Source organism: Pseudochaenichthys georgianus, chromosome 16 (genome assembly GCF_902827115.2).
Source record: "Pseudochaenichthys georgianus chromosome 16, fPseGeo1.2, whole genome shotgun sequence".
NCBI lineage: Eukaryota > Metazoa > Chordata > Actinopteri > Perciformes > Channichthyidae > Pseudochaenichthys > Pseudochaenichthys georgianus.
In genome coordinates, this window is record NC_047518.2 from 40,289,044 (window position 1) to 40,316,178 (window position 27,135).

Here is a 27,135-nt window from a genome sequence, read left to right on the forward strand (position 1 = left end):
AGGTTAGCGAGCAGATGGAGCCGTTTGGAGCATTAGGCGAAGACGTAAACAGGGTGAGACGGCGACGGGGTGAATCAAGATGGAGGAGTTAAAACGTGACAGTGGGGGGGAGGCAGAGTGACGGAGGGGAGAAAGTGGACGATTAGAAAGCAGGCAATCAGTTGAACACACACACACGAGACGAATGGCCTTACCTAAAGGAGGACCTGCCCTCCCCGAGGAGCCACGCCAAACAAAGCCCTGTTGACAAAACACAGGCCTGACGACTGAATAAACCTGCTGCTCTGTCTCACCTTAATGCGCCGTTGGCTTCAGGGGAGGATTTGAATGCTCTCGCTGTTTCAAGGCTCGGGAGACCAATGTTTTGCTTGTTTATCGGCATACCATGGCGGCACATTTTCAGAGCCAACAAGTGAACCGAGAGATAGCGTCGGTATCAGTCGTGAGATTGGGTTGTTGGATCTCAAAAACACGGCTGGATTGTGAAACACAAGAATACTCTTCTCTTCATGAGAACTAAACCTGCTTTTTCTCGGCTATGGCGTATTCCGTTTTTGTTATCTCATACTTCCGAGATGATATCTATGGAGAATACAAAATGTTCTTTATATTACAGCGTGTAATTTGATCCCGTTCCTCAAATAGGTCCGCTTGGATTTAGAGGGAAGCGGGCTGAATGGAAAGCAGAGTGTGAGCATGAGGTTTGTGGGGTGTATGACTCTGCATCCTGCACCCTGCGACCTGACAAGACCCCGGCACGCTGAATTCAATTTCCTCCACCTGTAGCCAGCCTGTCCACTGCCTATGATAAGTGTGAATTCGACATGACCTTGTCAAAGTCAGATGTGACGAAGATGCAGCGCACGTGTGTGTGTGTGTGTGTGTGTGTGTGTGTGTGTGTGTGTGTGTGTGTGTGTGTGTGTGTGTGTGTGTGTGTGTGTGTGTGTGTGTGTGTGTGTGTGTGTGTGTGTGTGTGTGTGTGTGTGTGTGTGTGTGTGTGTGTGTGTGTGTGTGTGTGTGTGTGTGTGTGTGTGTGGTGTGTGTGTGTGTGTGTGTGTGTGTGTGTGTGTGTGTGTGTGTGTGTGTGTGTGTGTGTGTGTGTGTGTGTGTGTGTGTGTGTGTGTGTAGAATAGCAGAAGTGAGCAGATGTAATGTCACTGGCCAAACATGTTGTTAAAGCAGCAAAATGCGTTGGAAAAAATAAAGTAGTAGTAACAGTGGAATTGGCTCGACATTTCACAAACTGGGGGCAGGGAGGGATTAGCAGAGGGGGGGGGGGGGGGAGAGAGATGTTTCATGGTGCCGTCACGCCGGCAGAGCGAGACCTAAATGTTTTCAATATCACATAAGGGCACTGCATCACCCGCCGTTCAATACCGGATCAATAACGCAAACCACCTTCCACCTCGCACACTACATTTAGACACATTAAGGTGACTGCTAATGAGCCGCGTGTGCACTAGGGGGTGTGTGTGTGTGTGTGTGTGTGTGTGTGTGTGTGTGTGTGTGGGGACGTGCTCAGGAGGACACAGTCAAGGGCCCTTCAGTGCTACGTTGCACAGGGATCTGCTGAGTCCGCTAGTGGGAGGATTTATGAAATAAAAGAATGTGACACAGATGGAAGAAGTGGGAGGAAAGATGACAGCGAGAGGCTGCAGGTCAGGTAGCTATAATACAAAGAGAAAGGTTAGTGCATGCAGTCCTTTTCCTGCCGACAATGGATGTTAAATGTGTGGCTCATGCTCCAAGAGAGGAAAAGGAGGGGAGCTACGACTAAATTACAAATGAGCTGATAATTCCCGGCCTCCGCGGTTCACTCCCTCACACCGTTTCTGGAATCCTCCGTCAAGGTGTGAAATCTGAAAATGTCGACGTCGCCAACCCCCTGCTCCTCCAGCGGGGGTCACGGGGCCGCCCGTCTCCCAAGGCTGGTTAATTAAGGGGATTTTGTTTTAAAGAGTCTGGCTGCCTCTCGATGCATCTCGAAATAGACTCGCCGCTCATTCTCCACATCGGCTGACCTGGAATGTGTTTGACCGGCATCTCCCGAAATTCCATCCGGGGTTTGTTGGACATAAGGAAATGCAGAAGGTATCTCGACTAATGGCGCAGAAAAGTGTGTGTGTGACGGAGCAATGAAGTGAGATAAGGGGCTGGCAGTGTTAAAACTCGCCAGTATGAGAAACTATGGTGGGTGGTTGGAGTACATTGGTCTCACTGTACTCATGTCAGCGTGTGAGGGTGGCTATAGCTGAACCCAAAACCTCTGCCAAACACATCCTTTGTGTTTCACACTAATGACATTTGGCACTCCTTCCAAGACGAGGACTTTTGCTCATTTCGGATCAGATGGAGTCGACTCCAGCAGTCTGGCAACCCAGGGGGGCAAACACAACATCCCTGTGGGGGGGCTCGGGAACACGGGGTTGAAAGGACGGACATGGAGCCGTCTCAGAGCCTCTGATTTGCTCTCTTTGGAGGAAAGCCACTATCATTACCGACAAGTTGGAGGGAAAGCGTCCTTAAAGACCGTCAGTTGAATAAGCGGGGAGAGATACAAAGGATGTGCTCAGATCTGATGTCTGCGGAAGATAACGGGTTTGCAGACGAGGATGATACACACCATTTCCTCCAGGAAACACTAACGCACACGAGCACTGTCACCGTGAGATGTGACGGTTTCTCCCTGTTATTGGAATGTCATTTTACTTACAGCGCAGCCTGCAGATCCTGCCCTTATTCATCACCAGCTGTGTGTGTGTGTGTGTTTACTCAATTGTGTTTGTGGTCTCAAATGAAACAAGAAGCAGTGACTCGCGCTCATCGACCTCCCTTTCGTCTTCAGATCCGTCCTTCCTGTCTAATAATAGTTGCCAAGTCAACAATAAACCCAAAGGATCCTTTGTGTTTCTGTTCATTGCTGATGAAAAATCTGCAGAGCAAAAGCCATTCTACTGAACGCCATTTATCAAAACATCTTTATGTATATCTAAAACCCTGTTAAGATGCCGAGGATCAACATTATTTAAATAACGCTTCCATTTAGAAAAAGGGTTTTCTAAATATTGAAAGTGCCTGCCGCTAAAATGTTTTCAATACGTCTATTAAAAAGCTTTCCTTCCCTCTCTTAGTTGATGTTAGATAAGAGGTACTCCATTTCGAGGCAGCCATTAAATATTGCCACTAAACTGAAATCACTTTTTTCCCATTCTCGTGAAATAACAAGTAATAATAGAAAACTCTCTGAATCATTAGGTTCATTTGGTAAAAGGCCAAATGTGGGGTGTGTGTGGGTGTGTGTGGGTGTGTGTGTGTGTGTGTGTGTGTGATAGCAAATTCCACGGCAAGAACAAGACTTATTTGACACACACCTGACCTTTTCAAAATCCTTCTGACATTTACAGGGCCGGTGCAAAGGGGCGAGGACAGCTCATTTACATAAAGGTCGGGCCTAACGGACACAGCCATTAACACAAAAAGCAAACCAAGACCGAAGCCCCTCGCTCCGCTGGGACTAATGAGATACTAAGGACTTGCTTTTTCCGTCTTTTATTATGAGGGAGGGGGAATAACAAACTCTTCTCATTAACCATTAATCAAATTCCCCTTAATGGACAAAGTGTGGTGCTCTCTCTCTCTCTCTCTCTCTCTGTGTGTGTTGTAATGATGAATGGTCTCAGGCTTGGCAGGACTTCACTGTTCACAATCTCTCCAATAGAAGGAGTAAATACTTTGAGCTGTTGCACAAGAGGGACTGCCAAAAGAAACAACACTTGATTGACTTTGTATGTGGGAGAGCGGGTGGTGTTGAAACGCTGGGAAATTACCAGATATTTATGGGAATATATTTTTTAAAACAACACCGTTTCAGGGGGGCTGGTATTGCTTTGGCTGACAATAACTCCAACAGCCAGGGTGAGGTCACATGTGGTCTATGTTCCTGTCCGTCTGCATGTTGCTGATGTCACAAACAGCATGGCCTTCATTTGAATAACCCAACGCGTACCGTCACTCAAACAAAAGCAGTGGACAGGAGAGAATGAAACGTAGATGAAATAAAGAAGAGACGAGAACAAGGCCTCCCTGTTTGACCTCGACGGGGTGGGGGAGGGAGGGAGCGAGGGATGGCGGGAATGAAGGAGTTTTTCGGGTGGCGGGTGGGAAAGAGGGGAGGTGGGGCGTCGGTTGTCTTAATTAGACGCTGGCCGTTTAGTTGTCCTGAAACCGAGCCACGCACCGCCGCCACCTGCTTCCTGGAAACCTGAGGGGAGCCGCCACCAGGAGAAGCTTTGCATCTGAGTCAGCTGAGCGGCAGGTATCAGGCAAACATTGGTTTACGTGTGAGCAGAGAGAGAAGCAGCCTCCTCCCCCGGCTCTGACCCGCAGGCTCAAAAGTTTCTCAGGCAGACGCCCCCCCCCCCCCCACCTCCAAACACGCAGCTTACTCAGCCATAAACACAATGCCATAGCCTCATACCCCCCATCATGAACTCCCCCTCACATAAGCCCTCCCTTCTTCCAATAAAACCATCTCCATGGTAATGGGCCAAGCCTTTCTGACCCACATCCATGGGCCCTCACAACTTTGACTCAGGGGGGGTGGGAGTCTACTATCATAGTGTAATTTTGGGAGCTTAAACTAGACCCCCACCTGCCAGTTTATATTAAGTGTGGTGTATATGCAACTACAGAAGCCTTCCTGGATTAAAACCCATCAACCTTAATATTGAATGTTTTACATTGCAGCAAAAGGCCAACTTTGCAGAGAATTAAATTAACTTCTCCGACGGTAGAAGATGGAGGTACGTGGGTACAGTGCAGCTTGGGAGGTAGAGGGGAATGCAAAATGCTAAATAGACAAGTGAAGAGTTCCAGGCCCCCAGTTGCTTCACTGTTACCCAAAAGGGGGTCAAAGGTCGACTCTGGAAAACACGACTTAAATGAAAGAAAAACTAAAAGCAATGTAGTGGCTAAGCCTTGTGCTTTTCCTCGCTTATAAATATGTAAACTCTTTTGTTTACCTCACTTTCCCCCTCCCCTAAGAGCACTTCATGTTCAGTCAAATTGGACCAAAAAGGTCCATGTCATGAATAAGTCAGAAGAGTCTTAATTAAAACAACATCACGATCAAATACATTAGTGTACACTTCTGAACATGTATAATGTAGCCGTGCCACAGATCTAGATCTAGTCCTACATTCTTGCCCTAATTACTGCACAAAACAAATAGCTGGGCCAGCGAGGAAGCAAAGGAAATGTTGAACTGGTTTCATGCCACACACATTCATATGTTAATGGATTACCTGCATGCCAGACATGTTTTCTATTGTTTATGGGCCTGCTCACCTGTAGGCTACCTGGGCTCAAGTGGACTGGAAAAGAGCTGAATAATGAATATGCCAGGGTGGCCTGTTGCCTTGTTTAAAGTAATAGCAACACATTTCCAATAAAGGGAGGGAGTGGTTCAGTGAATACAAAGTGTGCAGAAGTAACAAGTATACCATAAATAAACAGTTCTCATCAGAGATTGAGTTTCATGTTGTTGTCCCGCTCGCCTCTCTGTGTACATTAGCAGCGGTTTCATCCCGATGTTGCACAAGTGAAGTGTAACTAATAGAAGCTGAAGTGCGGACAGTGGGAAGAAAGGAAGAAGGGGGACGTGGATAAGAGTGGCTTCAGGCGAAATAGTGCCAAGGACAGACTGGCTCGGTTAAAACGAGGTAAAAGACTGTAATATCGAGGCCAGAAGGCACCTGGGAAAAACACCTTGCTACACAGAGCCACACCTTAGAAAACTAAACATGGCGTTGAGTCATCGACCGAAACTTGCTTCAAAGGGCTGATTTAGGAACGAAAACACGGAAATAATAAAAGAGAAAAGAACAGACGAAACATCTTTAAGTATAATTGGACGACACTGTTATAAAAAGTGTTATATTTTAGGGGTTTAAGAGCCAAACACCTCGCCCCTACAGCGAGTTAGGAAATCACCTGCTGGATTTCAGCTCCTGTCACCTCTGACAGGTGTGTTAGTCAGGCTCTTACTCTTACATTATTAAAGCTCTGAGAAAGAAATAGAAGACAGAGAGCTGCCCACAACCAGCTGGACACTATTAAGTTTGTATCATGTCTTACCGTGTTGAAGAACTATCGACGCCACCAGGCAGAGCAGTCCGATCATTTTGGAGCAGTCATGCCAGTTTCGGGCGTCATGTCTCGCCATGGTGCTTTACGGTCCCCTGCTTTTGAAAACCAGGCAGTCTCTTCGGGATAAGCGTACAGTCGAAACCTTCAGACGCGCGACAGTTTCTGCGTAAAAGCGCACCAATTCAAGGCGGAATAAACTTGTTTGTCTTCAGGACAGAGCGAGAGTCCGGCAGAGGGGTCGTTAGCTGCGCCTTTAAGGCGGAGTGTGTTGAAATAAATGAAAAATCCTGCTGAATTGTTCCCGGCAGCGGCAGCAGCAGGTGAATATCCCCTCACAGCTGGTGCTCTGCGTGTAATGAAGTGCTCCTGCGCTCAGTCTACTCCAACAACTAGTTCCTGGGAGCGCGCGACAGTCCGACTGGGTGAGTGACTGTGTGATGTCATCGGAGGCGTCACAGCCCTCTGCCCCAAAACCAATTTGGACCAGCAACAGCAGGGAGGAGGGGGGTCTGGGAGCAACTTGTTGAACCCCTAAGCATTTCCCCCCTTAGAAAACACAACATAGATGTATCACCTACATTTGCACCGCAGGTTTCACTGTGATTTCTGCCAGACATGGACATTGTGCAAAAGCGTTATTCATATCCAGGGATATCTTTATAGCTCTATATGGGGATATTTACAAGCTCCTGGTCAGCTACGTGCATCCATTGTTATCTTTAAGTAGCCGACATTTGATCAAAATCCGGCCTGACTGGTTCTTATTGAAACAAAATTAGAATATGGATTTGCTAAACTGAGACAAATATATACCTCTACCTTTTAGGTGACGGTACCTTGCTGATGTATCTTATATAGTTTATTATTCTTTGTACTTTTATTTATGCTTTTTTATGTTTTGTCTTTTTGTGTGCTATTTCTACTCTTTACATTATTGTTTATTTTTTATGGTATTGTTTTGTGACTTTTATTTATGCTTTGTTTTTCCGGGGTGGGAAGGGTGAAACAATTGACAATATACGCAAAATGTTGTATCTTATTTTGTACAAACGGATAGCAAAGCTGCAATGTTGTTGATGAAAAAGCACAATAACAATAGATCCCTATGAAGCCACCTCTCTAAATGCATAGAACATTCTACAGTGATGTATTTGAATATCATCCACAGGGAAAATGGCATTCAACTTTAAAACAATGTAAGTAATTGTTTCTGTACTATTTCAAAGTGGTTGAAACCGATGATTCTTGCGCCCTCTGCAGTTGGTTTCTGCACACACACACACACACACACACACACACACACACACACACACACACACACACACACACACACACACACACACACACACACACACACACACACACACACACACACACACACACACACACACACACACACACACACACACACACACACACACACACACACACACCATTGAGATTAGCTCATATAAATAAACCCCAGACCAACAGATGCCAAAACCAATAAACATCCATGAATGAACGCATAAAAAAACAATCGTGGCATTCAGCAAAAATCAAATCAAGAGGAAACAGCTTCTCGTGTATCTGTTTGCAGACCCTCTTGTTGATGAGATTGTACTTTTCTTCTTCCACAAAATAACTTCCAATTCTTTCCCTCTGAGGGAGGGTGCACACTAGCATAGCAAAGGCATTATCTGGTTTAGGTCTAATCCCTGCGCCCAAGTGTTTTGCAGCCAATGTAATTACATCTCCATAAATCCCACAGTTTAAACTGCTCGGTTCCTTCTGTTCTCTTCAATTTCCAGATTCCCCTCCAGTGTCACCCTCTTATTTCCAGATTGTATTTATGGAGACGCTGATTACGATCAGAGGTCAGGCAATGTTCTGCACACCAGAAAAAACAAATGAATATCTTTTTTTGGACGTGTATATCTTCACAGAGACAGGATGAGTTTCATTTTCCTTCCCCACTCCTCTCCCGCTATAAATCCAGAGACTGTGAAAGCATCTGGAGAAAGCAGCTGTGGGGTTTAAATGCCAACAGTATTTTTGCATAGCCATATTTAAATTTGCATCCGTCTTTTTTGGCCCTGTCGCCGAGCGTTTGAGCACCAGCAACAGTCAGAGCAGGCAGGGAGCACCCGTACAACCACTGCCACCACAAGATGTTATGCATTCATGAATAAGGAGCTTTAAAGAAAACGGCCTCCAAATGGGGGATTTCATTCCTTTTCCTTCCAATACTCATCCATTTTTCATACCCATACCAAATCGACCTTCACACTTTAGACTCCACTGCTACCACCCACTTCTCTTATGCAGTGCATAACCTCCTTCTCCCTCGTCGTTTTACACCTTCCCTTCGTTTACACTTCACTTATTCCTTCTCCCTTTATCTCCCTCCCTCTTCCCCTCTTTGCGTGTCACTCGATTTCCTTTTGTCCACTCGTCCTTCACTCCTTGCAGCCTTTCATCCTGCCCTCCATCCTCGTGCTCTCAGGGGCTCTGTGGCAGTGATAATGAAGCACATAGTTAACAGATATTAGCTCATTGGCAGTGGATTCATTAGACAGAGCCAAGGCTTACGGTGATTATTTACCCGTGGAGGAGGGGCCACCGGATCAGCTCCGTGTTCTGTGTCAGCAGCCACAGGCTTCTTTGAAGTCACACTCTCTGCTCTCACACTTCTCCCCGGGTTTCTCTTTCTGTCTGAGCACCTCTCACACATTTCTCCCCCCTTCCTGCTCTCCCACATGTTCTTCTTCCTTCCCTGTCATTAGACACCCACAATACATATCTGCATTCTCTCACTCTCCCTTCTCCATCGCTATCTCTCCTCGCCGCCCCCATTCACCCAATGGTAATTATGGAAAAATCTGTAATAGTGCTCAGAGGAGCTGATAATACCTTTAGCTTAATTAAAGACATGTATGGGGTGTAAAGACATGTAGCCCAGGGGTTGCCGTGCACCCACACTAACCCAAACTCTTTATGTGTGCCTTTTTCATCTCCCTCAATCCCTCGCTTTCTGCTATTCTTATCGTTTTTCTCCGTTTCACGCACTCATTGTGATACACACCAGTACATGCTCGTTCCTTTTGTCTTTTTGAATGTTAATGTCAGACGGTTTATAACTAATTACCCCACATTTGAGTGCTTTGTAGGCCTACATTGTGGTGTAAGGCTATTTTAAGGTCAGGGTATTACCAGTATTTGTAATTAATCAGCATCAAACACACACACATGATAGCAATGAGGATGCTTGGTGCCTGTTGATTATGCCAGCCACATCCTGTTGGGCTGAATATTTGCAGCTAACTTGTTACCATGTCAGTCAGAGGCAGCAGTAATATTGCAGGAAAGTGAGCGATACTTCTGGAGCAGACATAGAAAGGTTACAGCGTTAGATAGACAGCTGGTGCAGAGGGACTTTTTTATTTCTTTACTTTCAAGGTGTGATGGAGTGTGCTTTTCTCACCGTTATCTTTGTGTCTTTCTTTGCGGTGTATTCCTCTTTCTCTGGCGCTCCAGGTAAGAAACTCTTTAGGTGTTTTTATAAATATGTAGCTAAACCGATCTACATTTTCCAGCTAATGTTGCTTTCCAAGTATCCAATGTATTCAAGCTGAAGTCAAAGTCAATGATGCATCAAGTTTACCTGATTTAATTAAGTATTTAATCCAACCCTTTCACATGTCCATGTTCGATGTATAAGTCATTGGTCGCTGTAGTTGTTCCTTGTGTCCATACTGGCTGCAAAAAGATCCCTTTACTGAAGTGGTGTTATTGAAAGTCATAGTCCTTGCTGTTTTTTGTGGTCTGCATTAGAATAACCAAGTGTTTTTGTTCCGATGTCCTTTCCTTTTGTACAAAGTTCTCTATTTTTGTTATCATCCATTTGCCGCTGCTCATCTGTCCAGAGAAACAGTTGGAGGAAATGTGTGGAAAACATCCATTAAGGTTCAGCTCAGTACATTTACTTAGCATGTGTCGAGGCACAGGCCGAGGAGGTGGAGTTGCAGCAATCTTTGACTCAAGTGTACTTATCAATACTAAACCAAAATTAAATTATAGCTCCTTTGAAAGCCTTTTGTTTTGTTTTGTAGCCTTTATTTAACCAGGTGAAGCCCCTTGAGATCAAAAGATCTCTTTTTGAAGGGTGACCTGCAGGACATTACACATGTAACATAAAACAACAGAACAACAATAAGGATGACATACAACATAATGTGCAGGGCACCGTTTACAAACTCTATTTACAGTGACAGCTACCATGAGTATCAAACAGCAAGTCACCCAGCCGACTTTTAAAATGATGCAGGGGAACCAAAGTGCTCATTTTAAACATGTTTGCAGGCTGTTCCAAGTTAGTGCAGCTGCACATCTAAAAGCTTTCTTCCCTAAGACAGTCCTAGCACTTGGCACATTAATAAAACAACATCATGAGATCTCAGGCAATACGTACTTTCAATTCGTCGAGAGATCAGAGAGCAGATATAAAAAGGTAGTTTACCCAACATGGCTTTATAAATGAACATGTACCAGTGACTGAGCCTCCGTACAGTTAGTGAAGGCAGACCTGCCTCGGCATACAGGGTGCAGTGATGAGTTAGTGCTTTACAGTTAGTAACACATCTCAGAGCACTGTGATACGCAGCATCTAACTTTTCCAGGAAATGGGCAGGTGCATTTACTCTCTCTATGCATCACCATCAATCTCTATCAAACTCCTTATGATATATTTTCTTTTGTGATGAAAAAGGATCAAGTCTATCTTCAAAACAGGACACAATTAAATAAATACAACATATTGACATTGCTACAAATGATGATCTTATGGAATATGATGCATTGCTGTAAATGTAACTACCACTAACTACAAACATTACATAAAGGTGTTAACATTTGCACAAACTTAAAACATCTGCAGCCGTAAAATGCAACATACACATTAATGCAGGAGAAAAAAAGAATACAAAAACATCACATAATAGTTAAACAATGACGGGGTACATTTTAAAGCCCAATCAATACTTTTAATGTGTTCTTTGAGTACATTTTGCCGATGATACCTACTTTTGCCTGATTATGGTTTGAATGCAGGGCTTTTACTTAAAATCAAGTATGTTCACAGTGTGGCATCGATAAATCTACTTAAGTAAAGGGAACTAAATACTTCTTCCACCAGCAAGACTCATGTTCTTCATCACTGATATTCAAATAGCTTTAAAACGAGGTCTCTTTGCAGCCAGTTTGGACTTGAGGACCAATTACAGGAATGAGTATCTCTTGTTATGAGCATGGGAGTAAGACAGATTGGAAAACACGTCAACATTCACTCGAAAGAAAGGATCAAAATAGCGATGTTTGGTGAATAACTCCCCTGTTTCGGTGCTTACATTCTTGTCCTCTCCCCCTCAGACTGGGAAGATGTTGTGGTGGCTAGAGAGGGCATTCCTACCGTCTTAATCTGTACTGACACAACGGTGAGAGGTGCGGTGGCCATTAACTGGAAGGTGCAGCCGGTTGGTCTGGAGAAAGAATGGAAACTGGTTCTCTCAGCCAATGAAAAAAAAGAGTTTTCTGGCAGCACCACAGAGAAATCCACGCGTCTGACTGACCCTAACTTTCAAGACTCCGGGGTTTTCTCCCTGTTCCTTCTTCCCAGATTCGAGGACAGGGGTCTCTACTCATGCATGTTAAAGCAAAAAGAGAGGAAACTGAAGGAAAAGATCATCCTCTTAGGCATCCTTAGAGGTAAAGAACACCAACTGTGCCCTCTATCAATGATATACACTTGATTTGTGAAGCGCTTTTCACAACACAGTCACACAGGGCTTTACAGAACAACAGGAACATTACAGGCGATCAAGTAATAGATGGAGTAGACAGTCTGTAAATAAACAGGCTTGATAATAGTCAAATAGGGATGCAAACTGTCCGTCATAAGCAGTACAGTTACACTGAGATACACTGTACTATTTACTCTAATCATACACTTACTGCAAAGGTTATTGATAACATATTCATCTGCACAAGTATTTATAAATTATACACTCACAAAGAGATTAGAAAGGTGCACAATAAAAGTTTAGCTTTTCTTCAGAAACATATAATGATGCAAAATGTACCTGCTAAGCTTTGAATATATTAAAGGTCACCTATTATACTGTTTTCATCAATATATTACAGGTCTCAGATATATACAGGACATGTCTCTGATTGGCTGAAACACCAAGCAGATTATTGCAGCATTACCCATAATCCCCTCTGTTTCAGCCCTGTTTCCAAAGTGCTGATTCTCTGTCTGTGACTTCAGATGAAAATAAGGAGCCCCTCCCCACGCCCCTCTGAGAGACATTTGGTTACAAAGAACTCAATGGTGCTCTAGGAGGAGATTCAGGTGATAAGGTGGGGGGGGGTTACCGTGGCTGGTGATTGGCTAATAGTTACACAAGACAACAAATCGTTATGACATCATAAAGTGGCCAAAATCTGATCAATCTTTTATTTTCTATAAATGGATCAGGACAAAAAGAGAGAGAATCTTTTTCCCTGAAACTTTCAGAATCTCTTTCCACAGAGGGGACACATGTTGATGTAGAAGAGACATGAAGAAGTGGATTTTGCATAATAGGTGACCTTTAAAACGTTTGTATTGCAACATGTATACACCTCTCCCACCCCTCAATGTCTTTTTCCTCCCTCATCCCCAGTCACGGTTGTGCCCCCTCCACCCGTACCTCGCCGAAGCCCCCTGAGGCTGAGTGCACGGGTTTTCCCTGACTATGCCGTCACCCAGATCACCTGGACAGCACCCAGCGGCATCATTATGAAGAGCGAGAGAAAGCCCAAATCAAGCGTATTGGCCAAACTTCCAGAGGTGGAGAACGGTGACACCGGGGCCTACGTCTGCACGGTTTACCCATGGGGCAACAGCAGCAACTCTCTCCTCGCCTTCAGTGTGAACGTGACTGTAGATGGTGAGGCGTATTCATGAGAGAGAGATAAAAGGATAAACAATGACGAACTGAATACATATTCTGTTGCTTTTGTTGATGGTATGAGTGGGCATCAGTGCTAGAAAGCCGAGCAGCAGCATTATTTATTCAGGCATCGTGTTGCTACAGTTCTTCAAAGTATTTACTCATATGGAACCGTTTCGAGATCCAAAAGCCCACTGTAGATCTTCAATGAAATTCAACCAGTCCTGTCAATATTATAGTTGCTACATCCATGTATTATTCATTATTTGCTTTTTTGCCTTCCCCGCCCTGTTCTCCTTCTCTCCACAGATGACAAAGTGTCCTCATTGCGTATAACACATGGTGAGTGACTTTGTTGTAACACAAGCAGTCTGAAAGCCCTGTGTCAGCAGCTTGCTAATCAGGCGGCGCAGAATGCAACGGAAGAAGTAACTCTCAGCATTTATGAACATAATCCCTATTGTTGTGGGAAAATCTCCATTCCCTTACTCTCTTACTATTCTGCTTACTCTCTCTGTCTTCACCTCAGTCTTAATCAGCCTCGTTGTATTCTGAATTCCCTGTCTATATGCTCTGTTGTGTCTTTAGATCTGTCTCTACTCCTTCTTCTATCTAATCCCGAGTCAGTCATTTCAATAGTTGCAACAACATTCACCTCTTACTTAAAACGTGTCTTTTGTGACTGCGTTGCACTGTGGATAATTGAAGCTGTTGTTAGTTTGTATTTGCTCTGGTTTGCTCTGATAATTTAACGAGTCTCTATTGTGCTTTTTAGGGTTTTCTCTTGCCTGCAGTGTGATAGTGCTTTTGTGCATGTAAATGCTCTGCAAAGGCTAAACTCTCAAAGTTTCCTCCAGAGGGAGTTTCTCTCCCACTCCCCCCCCTTTTCTGAAACGCATTGGACTCCTTTGTTTACTTCAGTAACAGTAGCATATTGACATCCCTCTGTAACACTCGTGCTTCTATTGGCTACCTCCGACACCATTTACATGATAGGCTAAGGGGTGGGACATCTCCAAGCAGTTGACCAATCACAACAGAGCCTGCCAGCTAACCAATGAGAGCAGATTGGCAGTATGAGAAAAGAGCTTTTTGAACATTAAAGCATAGCCGCGTTCACACTGCGGTACTTTTCCCACAAAGGTTCATGCGAATTTAGTTCATGATCGCGTTCACACCAAAAAGAGCCGGTACTAAAAGTAGTTCATGCGAACCTTTTTACCCAATCGAAAGTCCCTGCTAGAGAGCAGGGACTTTCGAGTGGCTCTTTTGTGAGAAAAGAGCTATATTCCTGATTGACTGGGCGAATTGCAAACCACGCCCCGTAAAACTCCCAAAAAGTGTTGTGAAGCCGCCATTTTATTATCCTCGCATTAGCAGCATTAGCATTAGCATTAGCCCAGCGCAGAAACGCAGAGAGACTAACTTATGGCAAGACAAAATAAAACATGGGAGCGGTGGAGATGAGGAGGTGTCGGCGTTCTGGCGATTTACTCGGAAGGCTGCTCCCCAACTCTGGGGACTTCCGGCCGGGGACTTTGGGCGGCAGTATACGCCGTGAAGTGGGTTGCGGCCTGCCAGTAAACCCAAAGCAGAAGAAGAAGAAGAAGAAGAAGAAGAAGAAGTGACGTCAGCGGCTTCATTTGCCTAATCCACCCCCAGGGACTTTTTCTGGTGTGAACGCGATCTGTACTTAGTTCATGCGAACTAAAGAGTTCGCATGAACTAAATTCGCATGAACCTTTGTGGGAAAAGTACCGCAGTGTGAACGCGGCTATAGAGACATGTCCCGGAAAATACAATTATCAACCTGAGAAAGAGCATAATGTGTCCTCTTTAATATCAGTCTGAAACAGTCAACAAGGGAATAAGGAAATAGATGAATAACAAATATTTAGTTTTCCTTCTCCTTCCTTCTTGCCAGAAAATACAGAGATCTCCACCGCCACTCAGGCCAACACACCCGTCCCCCTGACCTGCCCTGATGTGAAGGGGGATTATGTCTGGCTCTACTGGCTACGTGCAGACGCCAAGAAAAACAATGAAATGCAGCTGGTGTACAAGTACGACCGATGGAGGGGTTCCACCGTTAATAACAAAAGCCCAATGCTGGAGCTGGCCGGCTCGCCCTACGACGCAGAGGTCGGGAGCTTCTCCTTCATTCTCACCCCTGGTTACAAAGATGGTGGCCTCTACATCTGTGAAGTGTTCTACAATGAAGACGCCTTCAGCAAAAGGACAACGCTCAGCGTGCTCAAAGGTATGGATCAGGGCCAGGAGAGGGTGGAGAAAGGCAAGGAGGAGGGAGGAGTACAACAAAAGGGTTGGCATGGACTTTGGTGGTGTGACTTTTATAATAGCTTTGGGTATTTGTATGTATGCACTCTACAAACTAATTCAGGCGACCTTTCACCTCCACTTAATTAAATGCATGGTTGCAAGATAGAAATGTGAGTTAATTGATTTAGATAAACATTTTAAGTTGCAAACATTAATTTATAAGTTGTGTTGACGTAATAATGTTGGTTATTACATCAATTTTAATATTGTGTGTAATTTGAACTCTGATTTCTGCGTTAATTGACTTGAAACTAAATTCAAGTTGTAGTTAAGGATTTCAAGTCCACTCCCACTTAACATGCCGGGACAAGTTCCCACAGTTAAGACAAATAGAAATATACTAAGGACATTTTCAGGTGAGTGTCATCTTTTGTCTTTCAAACACAGTATAGCCTTGTAGTTGCACTGCATGACCAACATTAGCAGCCTTTGAACTGTGAATAGTTCTGTGAGAGGATACAAAGTAGTAGAGGCTGCTGTGAGAGTAAAAATACTTTGGGTACTATTGTGATATCGTTTTTTATTCAAAATGAATCTCGTGAAGCAGATCAAGGATGCTTCTTGAGGTAGGATCCTTATTTAGAGTTGTCATTGTAAGTTGTTGGCAGTCACCCATTCAGAATATATTCATTTAGGTCATTTCTCTTTTTTTCCTTTTTCAAAAATAGCACAATACAATTGAAGTACTCAGAGAACTATAGCCATCCGCTGCCTTGTCGTGCACCTCGGAGAAAAGGAAGAGGACCTTTTCAAGGAGTTTAGCGAGTAATTCAAAATCTTGAAATAAAATATAATCCACGGGCACTGAGAGAGCAGTGCTTTTGTCCTGTGTTAAAAACACAGGACAAAAGCACTGCTCTCTGTCAGTTACATTTTGAAGCATATTGCACTTTTGGCCACACACCAATCAAAAATATCTTAGCAACGTTCAGCATGGATAGGTGTTGACAGCAATGGCATGGGAAAAGGATTGTGTAACATTTGAAAAGTGGCTTCTGCTGCTCTTCACAGTTCACATAGTGTATGGAACCTGCAAAACAGATGAGAAGGTGCACTAAAACTTGCACGGTTGTGATTGACTAAATCTGTTCACATGCATTGAAACACTAGGCAAAGTACTCAAAAGCACCTCTGTGTGTCTTCAGGACCACATTGCCATGACGACACACACATGCAGACTCAATAGGTGAAAACAATAGCAGCGTTGCTTTAGCAGCTGGTAATAATGGCTCTGAATTCGCTAAGAGTGACAGATTAAAAAGTATGCAATTACCTAATTCATTATCTCTGATGTGCTAACCTATTATTTAATGTGCTTCAAAAGGACATGAATATCGCCTTCATCAGTGACTGGTCCATCCCAGGGTCTGACCATACGATGGCAACCATGGTGGTGGAGGGAAACAAATGAATGAGGGAGAATTCTGCGTTAAATGTGTTCATACTGTTTGAAATAACGACTGTCGGCAGTGGAAACATCTTCGTTACATCTTTTGTCAAATGGATGTGTGTGATCTGCAGACTGGTGGCCATTGAGAGTTTGTTTCTGTAGTTCTACAACAACTTTACAGATTTGACATATTTGGCACTGGTTTTAAATCTGCAAAGGCCTCTGACTTCGGTGTGATGGCAGCATGTATTTGCTGTGTCCCCGTGTCCCATGGTAATATGGCTAATGTGTTTATTTATTATTTGTGGGGCAATTTAAATTTGTGTAATTTATCTTTTTTTCCAAGATTTAAATGAAGCTCAGCGCAAGTTCTTTCAGGAAGACTGGGTGTGTATACATTCACTCCGCAGCTGCTTATAATCAGCTCATCACAGGCGTTCTCTTTAATCTATCACATTTCACCTCATTCTCCAGCAGCCAATCAGCGAGCTGCAGCCACACTATAAAATGGTTCTCCTCTCTCCTGCAGTCAGCTGTGATTTCAGGTGTTCATGCACCTTATCATATGGCATGTGTCAATACATGTTCAAACTAAATGAATTCTCTCCTGATTGAAACATCATGTGTTGAAATAAACAACTGCACAACTTTAAAGGTAAAAACATGTAAAAGCTAAGAAAAAAACTATTGAAAACAATATATTTGGAGCAACTTCATTTATAAATGGTTGTCAACTTAAAAACGTGTGTTCACAATGATGGTAATTAAGTACATACAACTTAAAATCTTTTTAAATCATACGGTAGAACTAGTCGGAACAACTTAATCTTTTGAGTAATCAACTTCCAATTATTAAGTAAGTGGGAATTAAAAACACCTCTGATTGTAGAGGAAAATTCTTCTCCCCTAACCCAAATAACTTTGTTGCTTTAAGACAATTTCATTAGAAGTTGTCTTAACTCAATAAACATCGATGCAAACTGTTGCGTTGATTTTCTTTGTTGAGCCAAGGCATTTGTTTTGAGAGTGGAGCATGGTTATTTGTGGATGCTGTTATGCACAGCAGCTGTTATGAAAGGTTAAACAGGTGGATGACAAATAAAAGGGAAACACAACATAAAATGTTTTAACAGCATGCCGTGCTATTAGGAGCCACCGAAAGAGCTGTTATGCTCCGAGGGGGATTGAACATCATTTAAAAAATGTTGTTAGGATCATGAAATAATGAGTTGGTTTGATACATTCAGCAGCCTTAACGCATTATTACTCATCAAATCATTCAGTCATCCTTATGATTTGTTACTCATCTGTAGTATATAAAATAATACTACATTTGGTGGAATATGTCAATTGTCTTTGCAGAGATTTCGAGAAGCAGACCAATACCATTTGTATGTCTTTGCTTTAAAAATAGAGCTTTTACCCTATTGTGCTTTTTGTGGTTCTCATTTCCTGTGTGCTGTATGAAACCTAAGAGCATACTAACAAGGCCTCTTTAACCAGGAGGCAATGCGCTTAGCTTAGCATAAGATGTGAGTGCTATTTGACAATCACCACACACAAACTGGCTGTTAGAGAGGCAGACACATATTACTGTTTAATCATAAGGATAGTAGGCTATATAGCTTTTAAGGCAGTCTGTTCCGGAAAGCAATCGTAGAGGTGGACTCTGTTGTTAACATAAAAAAAAGAAAAGAATAATTGTTGCAAAAATGGAAACAAAGCAGAAGAAAGAGTGTGACGCTCAAGCCGTGGCACCCCTCTGACCTTAACACAGCGGGTTAATCAGAAATTCTCGATTTCTGAAAGGTGGAGAAATGGCGGGTGATGCCTCTCCGCTGGTTGCCTAGCAACCTCACTGTAACAACAAGACTATGGCAACCGTACCCTCCTGTTACAGCACATAACTCCTCTTTGAACCACGACTTGCTGTTTTTGCATTTCTGTTCGTGTGTGGATTAAAAAAATGAGACATAATAAGTGAGCTTTAGGCATTTTCACATTCAGCCGCACCAGGCCTGTTTCCCTTAGCTCTCATTCTCCATGCTAAGCTAAGCTAAGCTAAGCACCGTCTGGCTCCAGATCCAAAGTTTGTGCACATGCAGAAATGAGAGTAAATGTCAAATAACTCCTTTATCCTGATAAGAGAAGGCTAAATATGCTACAGTGAATCTAACACTTCCCTGCAGCCAAATAACCCAGGTTTCTAGAAGCATTACTCTTGTGTCTTTAAGCCAGATACTCCATTACTCCCAACCCTCAATGCCTTTTTTTCACAGATCGTGCGATGTTGAATAAGCGCTAACATGTCCCAGAGCCATTGGTAAAATGACACATCACTAAACGAATGGCCTACATTAGCAATGCTGCTCGTGAAAATGAACATTTGCTCTATTCATACATTTAAATAGGAAAAATATGAGCAGAACACCTGTGGATTTTTTAGAGAGGGCCTTGGGGAGGTTTCAACCTTTGCAGAAACACACAGAATACATCTGCACCAACACACACACACTCATACACTCACACACACACACACACACACACACACACACACACACACACACACACACACACACACACACACACACACACACACACACACACACACACACACACACACACACAATGCCCTGTCATGGCGGCCTTGGAAGACTTTACTAATCACAGTCCCACTGGCATCCATCACAGCCGCCCAGACATGACCAGCCGATCAGTCACTGTCAGTCACCCTGCCTCACACACACACACACGCACACACACACACACACACACACACACACGCACATCCACCCACACACCAATCACGTGACGCATATATTTTTACCCCACCTGATTATAAGTATCATTATGTATGATTATACCTGCTGCCCTCCCACCAAGGCTGCATGTGGCCCACGCTGATCACACTAATCAAGGTTGAAATGTCTGTGTTTTTATGCATGTGTGTGGGGGGGTCTGTGGATTTTGATTACACCCAGATGGATCCTCATTTCAGTTTGATGAGACACTAAGCATCCGTCACAGTCAACCAATGCATTAGCAGCAAATCACTTTATATCACAATATATATTATTTTGACCCCTCTCTGAATTGTTCTTTGTTTTTAATATCACTTTCCCTTTACGCCATTACTCTCGATTTGTCCTTGGCCTTTTCTATATTCACACACTACCTTTAACTCACTTTCTCATTCTGCCTCGCTCTTGTCGTGTCCCGCCTGTCTGTCTTCTTCACACATCCTTTCTTTGATTTGTGTCAACCCTCTGTAAAAGAAACCGTTGCCCTGTTTCCCCCTCCCCTCCTCTCCTCTCTCCGATCTGCACAGTTACAACCAGCCTCTCCTCCTCAAAGCTGGAGTTGGGGTGCTTGTACTCGGAGAGATCCCAGGTTATAAGTGCAGGTTGGAAACACCAGAAGAAGAGTCACTGGCTGAACATGTCGAGCAAACAACCTGGCAGCATCTCCACCTATCTGCCCTTACCCATCACTTCTGACACCGCTGGGAACTACACCTGCACCATACAGCTGGAAAAGGGGCAGACCGTCAGTGCAACTCAAGCTGTCAACCTGCCTAATGAAGACGCGAAAGATGGTATGGTATCGTAAAGACTGGTCTGTTTTCTGATTTTCTTAATCAACACTTTATTATTTGAGTAGCTCAGGAGTCCTGGCAGACCTCCCGTCAACTCAGTGGAGATAATGAACCATGAGTGTGGAAGATTCTCCGACATGTGCTCCGTGAAGCGTTCCACGGAGCATCCATGCTTACCTCAGGTCAATTTATTTGCCAGAAAGCTCACGGTTTGCGGAGAAAAAAAAGGCTCCTGACAGATGCCATATGTTATGCTTCCTTAATATAGTTAAAAAGGTCAAAGGTCAAGACTTCTGCAGAGTTATGATTTGCAGATATATCCAGGGGGAATAACTCAGTCCATTGACGTTGCCATTTTTCAAAACCACACATTTTAATACTCAGCCTTCTATAAAATATAAAACTTCTCATCACACTCACCAATCTGATATGTGAATATAAGAAGACAGGACCTCAGGACATCTCTCGCCACACAAGCTAAATTATTCAGGCTTATTGTATTGGTGGCTGTGGGGAAGCACAGTGGGATGTGACAGTTGAGAGCAGAGGAGAGTTCACTGCCCGTACCCCGATACATCACTTGGGTTGAGAGAGGCCCGGAGCTCATCGTGATGCACGCTGATGGCACGGCTATACGAGTAATGGGAATGGAAGAAAGAGAGAGATGGTGATAAAGATAGGGAGAGCAAAAGAACGAGCAAGGGTTCGCCTGATTGAACAGTCTGGCTCACAAAAGTAATAAATAGTGTTGCATTTGTCTGATTTAAATGAAAGAATTTAGAGACTGAGTTCACACAATGCAAGTGTTGGGTGAACTACATTTATCAGTTAAACATAAGGTGGCCAACAGACGTGTTACAACAGCCCACAAAACGTCCACTCGGAGAAACAGCGATGCACACAGCTGGGACCGGAGAGCTCGTGACGAACAGGGATTATAATGTTGTCACTGGAAACGCACCTAACATGTCATTTTGATTGGCTTATTTTTGTTACGGCCTAAAGAATTGTGGACCCCAAAGCAAAAGACTGGAGAGAGATGGCCAATAAACAAAAAGCTTTATTCAAGCAGAAATACGGCAGTGGAGTCAGGAAGTTGGCTGGCGAATATCCAAACAATAAATCCAAACAGCGAGGAGAGCAGTGAGACACAGCGGAGGGTCGACACACAGAGGAATGATCTGGCAGGGAAGTGGCATGAGGACCGGGCCTTTATCTCTACAGGTGAAGAGGTGAGTGGAAACAGGTGTGCCATCGTCTGCTGCTGGGAGGAGCCGGCCAACTCCCTGTCACACGCCAGCCCTGCAGAGGGACACAGAGAAGCGAGGGGGGAGACAGGAAATAGCACACAAAAGCACACAACAAAAATACAACTAAACAGAATTATAACAATTTTAAAAATGTGATCGCATGATTCCTTCTAGAGCAGATTGCAGATAGCTAACGAAGCCAATGGTCATTTGAAGTATTCTGACAAACACTTGCAATTTACAAACAACAGTGGCAGTTTCGGCATATTTGTGTTTTTATATTTGCATTGTTGTTGAAAGTGCAGCATGTTTCTACTAATGCAAGTGTGTTGGGCCGTTGTAGTGCGTTTGCGCCTTTGGACACCGGAGAAACTTGATTTGACACTTTGGCAATATCTTCCATTACATCAACCCTCATATTGTCTTCGCCCCCCCCCCCCCCCCCCACCGTTCCTGTTTTAACTGCTACACAAACTCCATTAATCATCACCACATTTCATTTAACACCCTTTCAAACTGTACGTATTGTATCAGACTGCTGGTATACGTGAACAACTGCAGTGAATATACAAAGAATAGACACTGAACATGTATTGCGTGCGCCAGGTGTGATCCATGTGGGGGGATGGGCACATAAGAGCGGAACGTGTCAAATTGTTGTGTGTGTGTGTGTGTGTGTGTGTGTGTGTGTGTGTGTGTGTGTGTGTGTGTGTGTGTGTGTGTGTGTGTGTGTGTGTGTGTGTGTGTGTGTGTGTGTGTGTGTGTGTGTGTGTGTGTGTGTGTGTGTGTGTGTGTGTGTACCAGGTGTAATCCATGTGGGGGGATGGGCACATAAGAGCGGAACGTGTCAAATTGTTGTGTGTGTGTGTGTGTGTGTGTGTGTGTGTGTGTGTGTGTGTGTGTGTGTGTGTGTGTGTGTGTGTGTGTGTGTGTGTGTGTGTGTGTGTGTGTGTGTGTGTGTGTGTGTGTGTGTGTGTGTGTGTGTGTGTGTGTGTGTGTGTGTGTGTGTGTGTGTGTGTGTGTACAGATTCTGCATTTGTGCCAGATAAAAGTTATTGGTTTATAAAAAAAGGTTTGACAAAAGGAAGACAATTACAGGTCTATAAATAGTTGTTCCGGGTAACGAGGAGGACGATGTGATTTTGCACAGGGTTGAAACCAAAATGAACTGAAATACTTTTTTTTGTCCAACTGGAAATAACTAATAAAGAAGTGATGTATGAATGTAATGTTGGGATTGGCATGTGCTGTAAGCTAGTGCCGGTTGTAGATGAAGAAGAAAAGTAGGGCATAATAGAATTCCTTTTACTGGTGGCACAGTTCAGAGAATGCAGAAATGAAGCAATCATTGTGCTCTGCAGCACATCAAATACTTCAAATGTCAGGATGCTCTGCAATCATTTTCTATCCCGAGTTGGTCCATCATTTGCAAAGCATTCAAGCAGTTCTTTGGTCTGCCTTCTATCAGCCACCCTCCTCTACAATCACTCTGAAGTAATTCCCCCCCTCCCTCATTTGAGATGAAATAGACGACACAGGGAGGAAGTGCCAATAAAGGAAGGGAAAAGGTGAGATAGTGGATGATGAGGTGGGGAGCGAGAAAGAAGAGTTGTGTTAGAGGGAAACTGGGAGCATTTATGCCTCGCTTCGCTGCACTCAATTACCATAATTCATGCGTTACAGTTGGCATGGAGAACAGTGCGGGTCAGCCTCGGGGTCAGCACTCTCCACAGTGTACCATTAGCAACCGCTACACAGCATATAACGATTGATCATGTCTAAGATGGATAAAAGCTGTGACACCAGGATTAAGCTGGGCCACCTTGTCAACATTTGATAAGATGTCTGAGTTTCTTCTGCCAGCTTTCTGTCAATGAAATACCTCGGTTTGGAAGAGATGGTGATTCATTAGTGGTCTGTAGTTCCTTAGAAGCAGACAAAGATGTGGATCGGATTGCTTTGTGCTCCATGAGCAGTGAGCGGGCAGCGACAGAACACATGTTCAGGTAACTGACAGCGGTCTCAGTGGGAATGAACACCTCGTGCGTCTCCTGTTGCCCCGTGGCTGCGTTGCAACAGTGATGTCATCCTCATGCAAACAATACCTGACAACTTCCAATGAGCTCTTCTAACACGATTTGACTGGTGCTTCAGTGAGCAAATGATCTGCTTATGTAATGTTTATCATAATCATGCGCACGCCTGGCTTCTCTCCATCTGTTTACCAATGCTGCATGGATAGGGTTAAGCAGGGGTTAGCTGCTATTTACATTGTTTGTCAGTGTGCCTGGAGGCAGTTTGCTGCTAGCATCAGGTGTCAAGAGAGACGAAAACCTACCCCCATAGGCAAGGCAAGGCAAGGCAAGGCAAGGCAAGGCAAGGCAAGGCAAGGCAAGGCAAGGCAAGGCAAGGCAAGGCAAGGCAAGGCAAGGCAAGGCAAGGCAAGGCAAGGCAAGGCAAGGCAAGGCAAGGCAAGGCAAGGCAATGCTATTTATATAGCACCTTTCAGCACCAGGCAATTCAAGGTGCTTTACAAAAATGAAAGACATTCAGATAAAAGCATTTAAAAACAGTAAAAGATAATAAAAGAAACATTAAAAGAAAAACAAAAAATGAAAGACATTAAGAAAATGGCATTTAAAAACAGTCATTAAAAAGAAAAGCTAATAAAATAAGCATTAAAAGATAAAAGTTACAGTGCAGTCTAAGATATGAATAGTTCAATTATTTCGGTTCTTGATTTTTAATTTATTCACAGAACCTCTCTTTGGAAATCCGAACATTTCCGTCCCGATTGTTAATTTAGACTGATTGTTTTCACCATGTTTTGCTCGCATGACATCCACAATCGGACCCTCAGGAGGGTGTACTAGCCCCCGACTCTGCTTTGCGTTCCATAACAAAGTCTTTAAGTGTTACCTGAACACTATGTTTCACCCGTCGGTGATGTGATACTTGTTCCTCTGTACAAATCACCCCAAAACTGATCGTGAACCCTGGCTACGATGGATATCCCAAATATCCTACTTTGGAGCAGTCCCTCTCATAAATGTCATGGAGTTTCAGACGGTTTTCACCATGTTCCATGGATAGCTACTTACATGATATTAAGTGCTGAGAATAGGAAATAGGATTTGCCAAACGCTCCAAATCAAACTGCTCTTTATGGAAGTGGCATTTGCTTAGATTTTGTGTAATGATCCGACAGCATCTGCTCTATTTGATGCTGGCGCTTTTATTCTTCTCGTCCACATCTCAAATTGACAGTTTACTGTCCAGACTAAGGGTCTGCAGATCAATGTCTACTCCGCTGTCGTACAGACTTATTCACGGTGTCTGACAGAGCCTGGATATCCTCGCCTCCTGCCACCGCAACCATTGTCTGTCACTGGCAGCAGTATGATGCAAATAAATGTAACATGTTTAGGACATCTTAGATTCCAAATCCATAGCTTGCAGTGTCCATGTGAACATAAGCTTCCCCCTGTTGTCCCCTACACTGGAAAACAAACATCAATATCTTCTCTTCAAGTCATTCAGCATTACCACACACACACACACACACACACACACACACACACACACACACACACACACGCACACGCACACGCACACACACACGCACACACACGCACCCACCTCATAGCTCTACAAGTTTTACATTATCACTGTTCTTGGAAACATTCATGGCTTTTTTCATCCTCACACTTTTCTCTCTTTCTTTAGTGAGTGTCAGTGTGCCCACCCCCTCCCTGCCACCTTCTCTTTCTGCTTTATTACTCCTGGTGCCCCTGGTTGCTGCGGCTGTCGGTGTGTTGCTATGGAGACAGAAACACATTTCTGATCGCGGTAAGTCTTCCGGCGATTTCTTTTTTTTGACAGCTGCGTGTGTGTGTGCGTGTGTGTGTGTGTGTGTGTGTGTGTGTGTGTGTGTGTGTGTGTGTGTGTGTGTGTGTGTGTGAGAGACAGAGACTGTAATGGCAACTATCTATCTGCTGTACTCAGGTATTGAGCAGTCTTTGTCTGTCATCTCGCGCCAAACAGAGAACATCTATGAGAATCCTGAGGATATCAGACAGGTGATGGATTCAGACATTTTTAGCAACTAAATATCCTCTGTTGGATGTCAGCCTCATTTTGAGCTCACCTTCCCCTGCCTTACTCCCCCCTGCTGGTATTAATCACTATTTCTCTTCCATTTGTGTTACTCTCACCCTCCCCTTTACCATCTGCATTGTATTCTTTAATGTTGTACTTTTCCTCCTCTGTTACCCCTCTGATTTTCATTATCCCCCCTCTCTGTCACTTGTTGTTCATTAAACCGGTTTTCTTTTCTCTCTTACCTTCCCAACAGGCTCCTCCCCAGAGCTCAGTCTACATGGTGAGTTATTGTGTTTTCCCTTGCGCACACACACACATACTGAGGCGTGTTGCATATGTGTGTTTGTGAGAAGTTATTACACACACATCCACCAATGCACACAGACTCACTCTCTCCCCTCCCTAAGCTGTCAGCAGGTATGTCTTCCCTCACACTCTCAGTCTCTTCTCCAATCTGTCAGCCCTCTCTCAGATAAACCCATTGCCTATCAACTGTCACCTTCACATTAGTGGTATTAACAAATCAATCTCATTACACGGAGTACACGGGGACATAAATCTGGCCTCACTACACTGAGTCTCTCTCTTTATCCTCCTCCGCTTCACTGTCCCACTCTCCCTGTCCCCCCTTTTCTGCATTATGCCAGGATTTGAAGCCAAGAGGAGAGGATGATGTCTACAAGGAACTGGAGCGGTAAGCAAAAAAGCCTTGCATCACCTGTTTGTGCTTTTGTATGTTGAACTGTATAATGTGTTCATGTGTGTGTGCACTGTCACTCACATTCCTCTCACACTCACCAATCACACTGGTCTGAACATCACTCTGACACTGTGGCATAATATCACGCCATGTGCTGACAGGCAGCGCTCCTTCGCCCCTGTGTTGTTGTTGTTGCGTGGGCTGTTTGTGTTTAAGGAAGAATAAAGAGACTGGGGGATGGGAGATATTTTGCGTGAGTTTGTCTTTGTGCTCTGTTTTTCAGATACTAACAGTGTCAGAGCTGATCACCTACCCACATCTCATCCTCATCCAGCTGTCACATCCGCTCAGTTCCCAGCTGCAGCAGAAGGCCTTTATAAACAAAAGTAACTACTGAATGTCAGAGTTGGAATTGGAAGACAAACTTTAAAGCTTTAGGGAAATGTGTGTTTTTTTCTTTATTATTCTAAGCTATTTCTCTTCAGAATAACTTTTTTACTGATTTGCTTTGTGTGTACATAGAGTAGAAGGGGGAAGATTTTCACATAAGGCTATGAAATGGTTCCCAAATGTGTGGGAATGATTTACTAAGAATAGATGAATAAAAATGTCTGCAATGTTGCTTGTCTCCAATTCATTCT

General features: G+C 43.9%; 2 protein-coding genes across 4 annotated transcripts in view; one reads left to right on the forward strand and one right to left on the reverse strand.

The window, feature by feature from the left end:
• Window positions 1-6,589, reverse strand: part of LOC117461567 (nectin-2-like) — an 88,149-nt gene extending 81,560 nt beyond the window's left edge. Inside the window, exon 1 of one of the 2 annotated variants that reach the window (XM_034103496.2) lies at window positions 6,136-6,583. In XM_034103496.2, coding sequence (XP_033959387.1) covers window positions 6,136-6,223 — 88 coding nt within the window. In that variant the 5' untranslated portion in view covers window positions 6,224-6,583. Of the gene's footprint in view, window positions 1-6,135 lie in introns of both variants that reach the window. The other variant, XM_034103495.2, reaches the window with a different exon arrangement.
• A 2,895-nt stretch (window positions 6,590-9,484) lies between these two features.
• g6fl (g6f-like) lies at window positions 9,485-27,115 on the forward strand. 2 transcript variants are annotated; one of them, XM_034103357.2, is made up of 11 exons: window positions 9,485-9,663; window positions 11,554-11,889; window positions 12,849-13,115; window positions 13,428-13,460; window positions 15,043-15,378; window positions 20,177-20,443; window positions 25,420-25,542; window positions 25,699-25,772; window positions 26,048-26,074; window positions 26,442-26,488; window positions 26,778-27,115. In XM_034103357.2, exons 1-11 carry the CDS (start codon window positions 9,591-9,593, stop codon window positions 26,782-26,784), a joined length of 1,590 nt encoding a protein of 529 aa, XP_033959248.1. In that variant the 5' UTR covers window positions 9,485-9,590; the 3' UTR covers window positions 26,785-27,115. The 2 variants fall into 2 exon arrangements, with proteins under 2 accessions (XP_033959248.1, XP_033959250.1); XM_034103359.2 differs by lacking the exon at window positions 20,177-20,443.
• The last annotated feature ends 20 nt before the right edge of the window (window positions 27,116-27,135 follow it).

Excerpts from the sequence above, each read along its gene's own strand:
- g6fl (XM_034103357.2), top strand. The coding sequence starts at position 9,591 with ATGGAGTGTGCTTTTCTCACCGTTATCTTTGTGTCTTTCTTTGCGGTG. Across the intron at positions 9,664-11,553 it reads CTCTTTCTCTGGCGCTCCAG|ACTGGGAAGATGTTGTGGTG; the intron begins GTAAGAAACTCT and ends TCTCCCCCTCAG. Across the intron at positions 11,890-12,848 it reads CCTCTTAGGCATCCTTAGAG|TCACGGTTGTGCCCCCTCCA; the intron begins GTAAAGAACACC and ends CCTCATCCCCAG.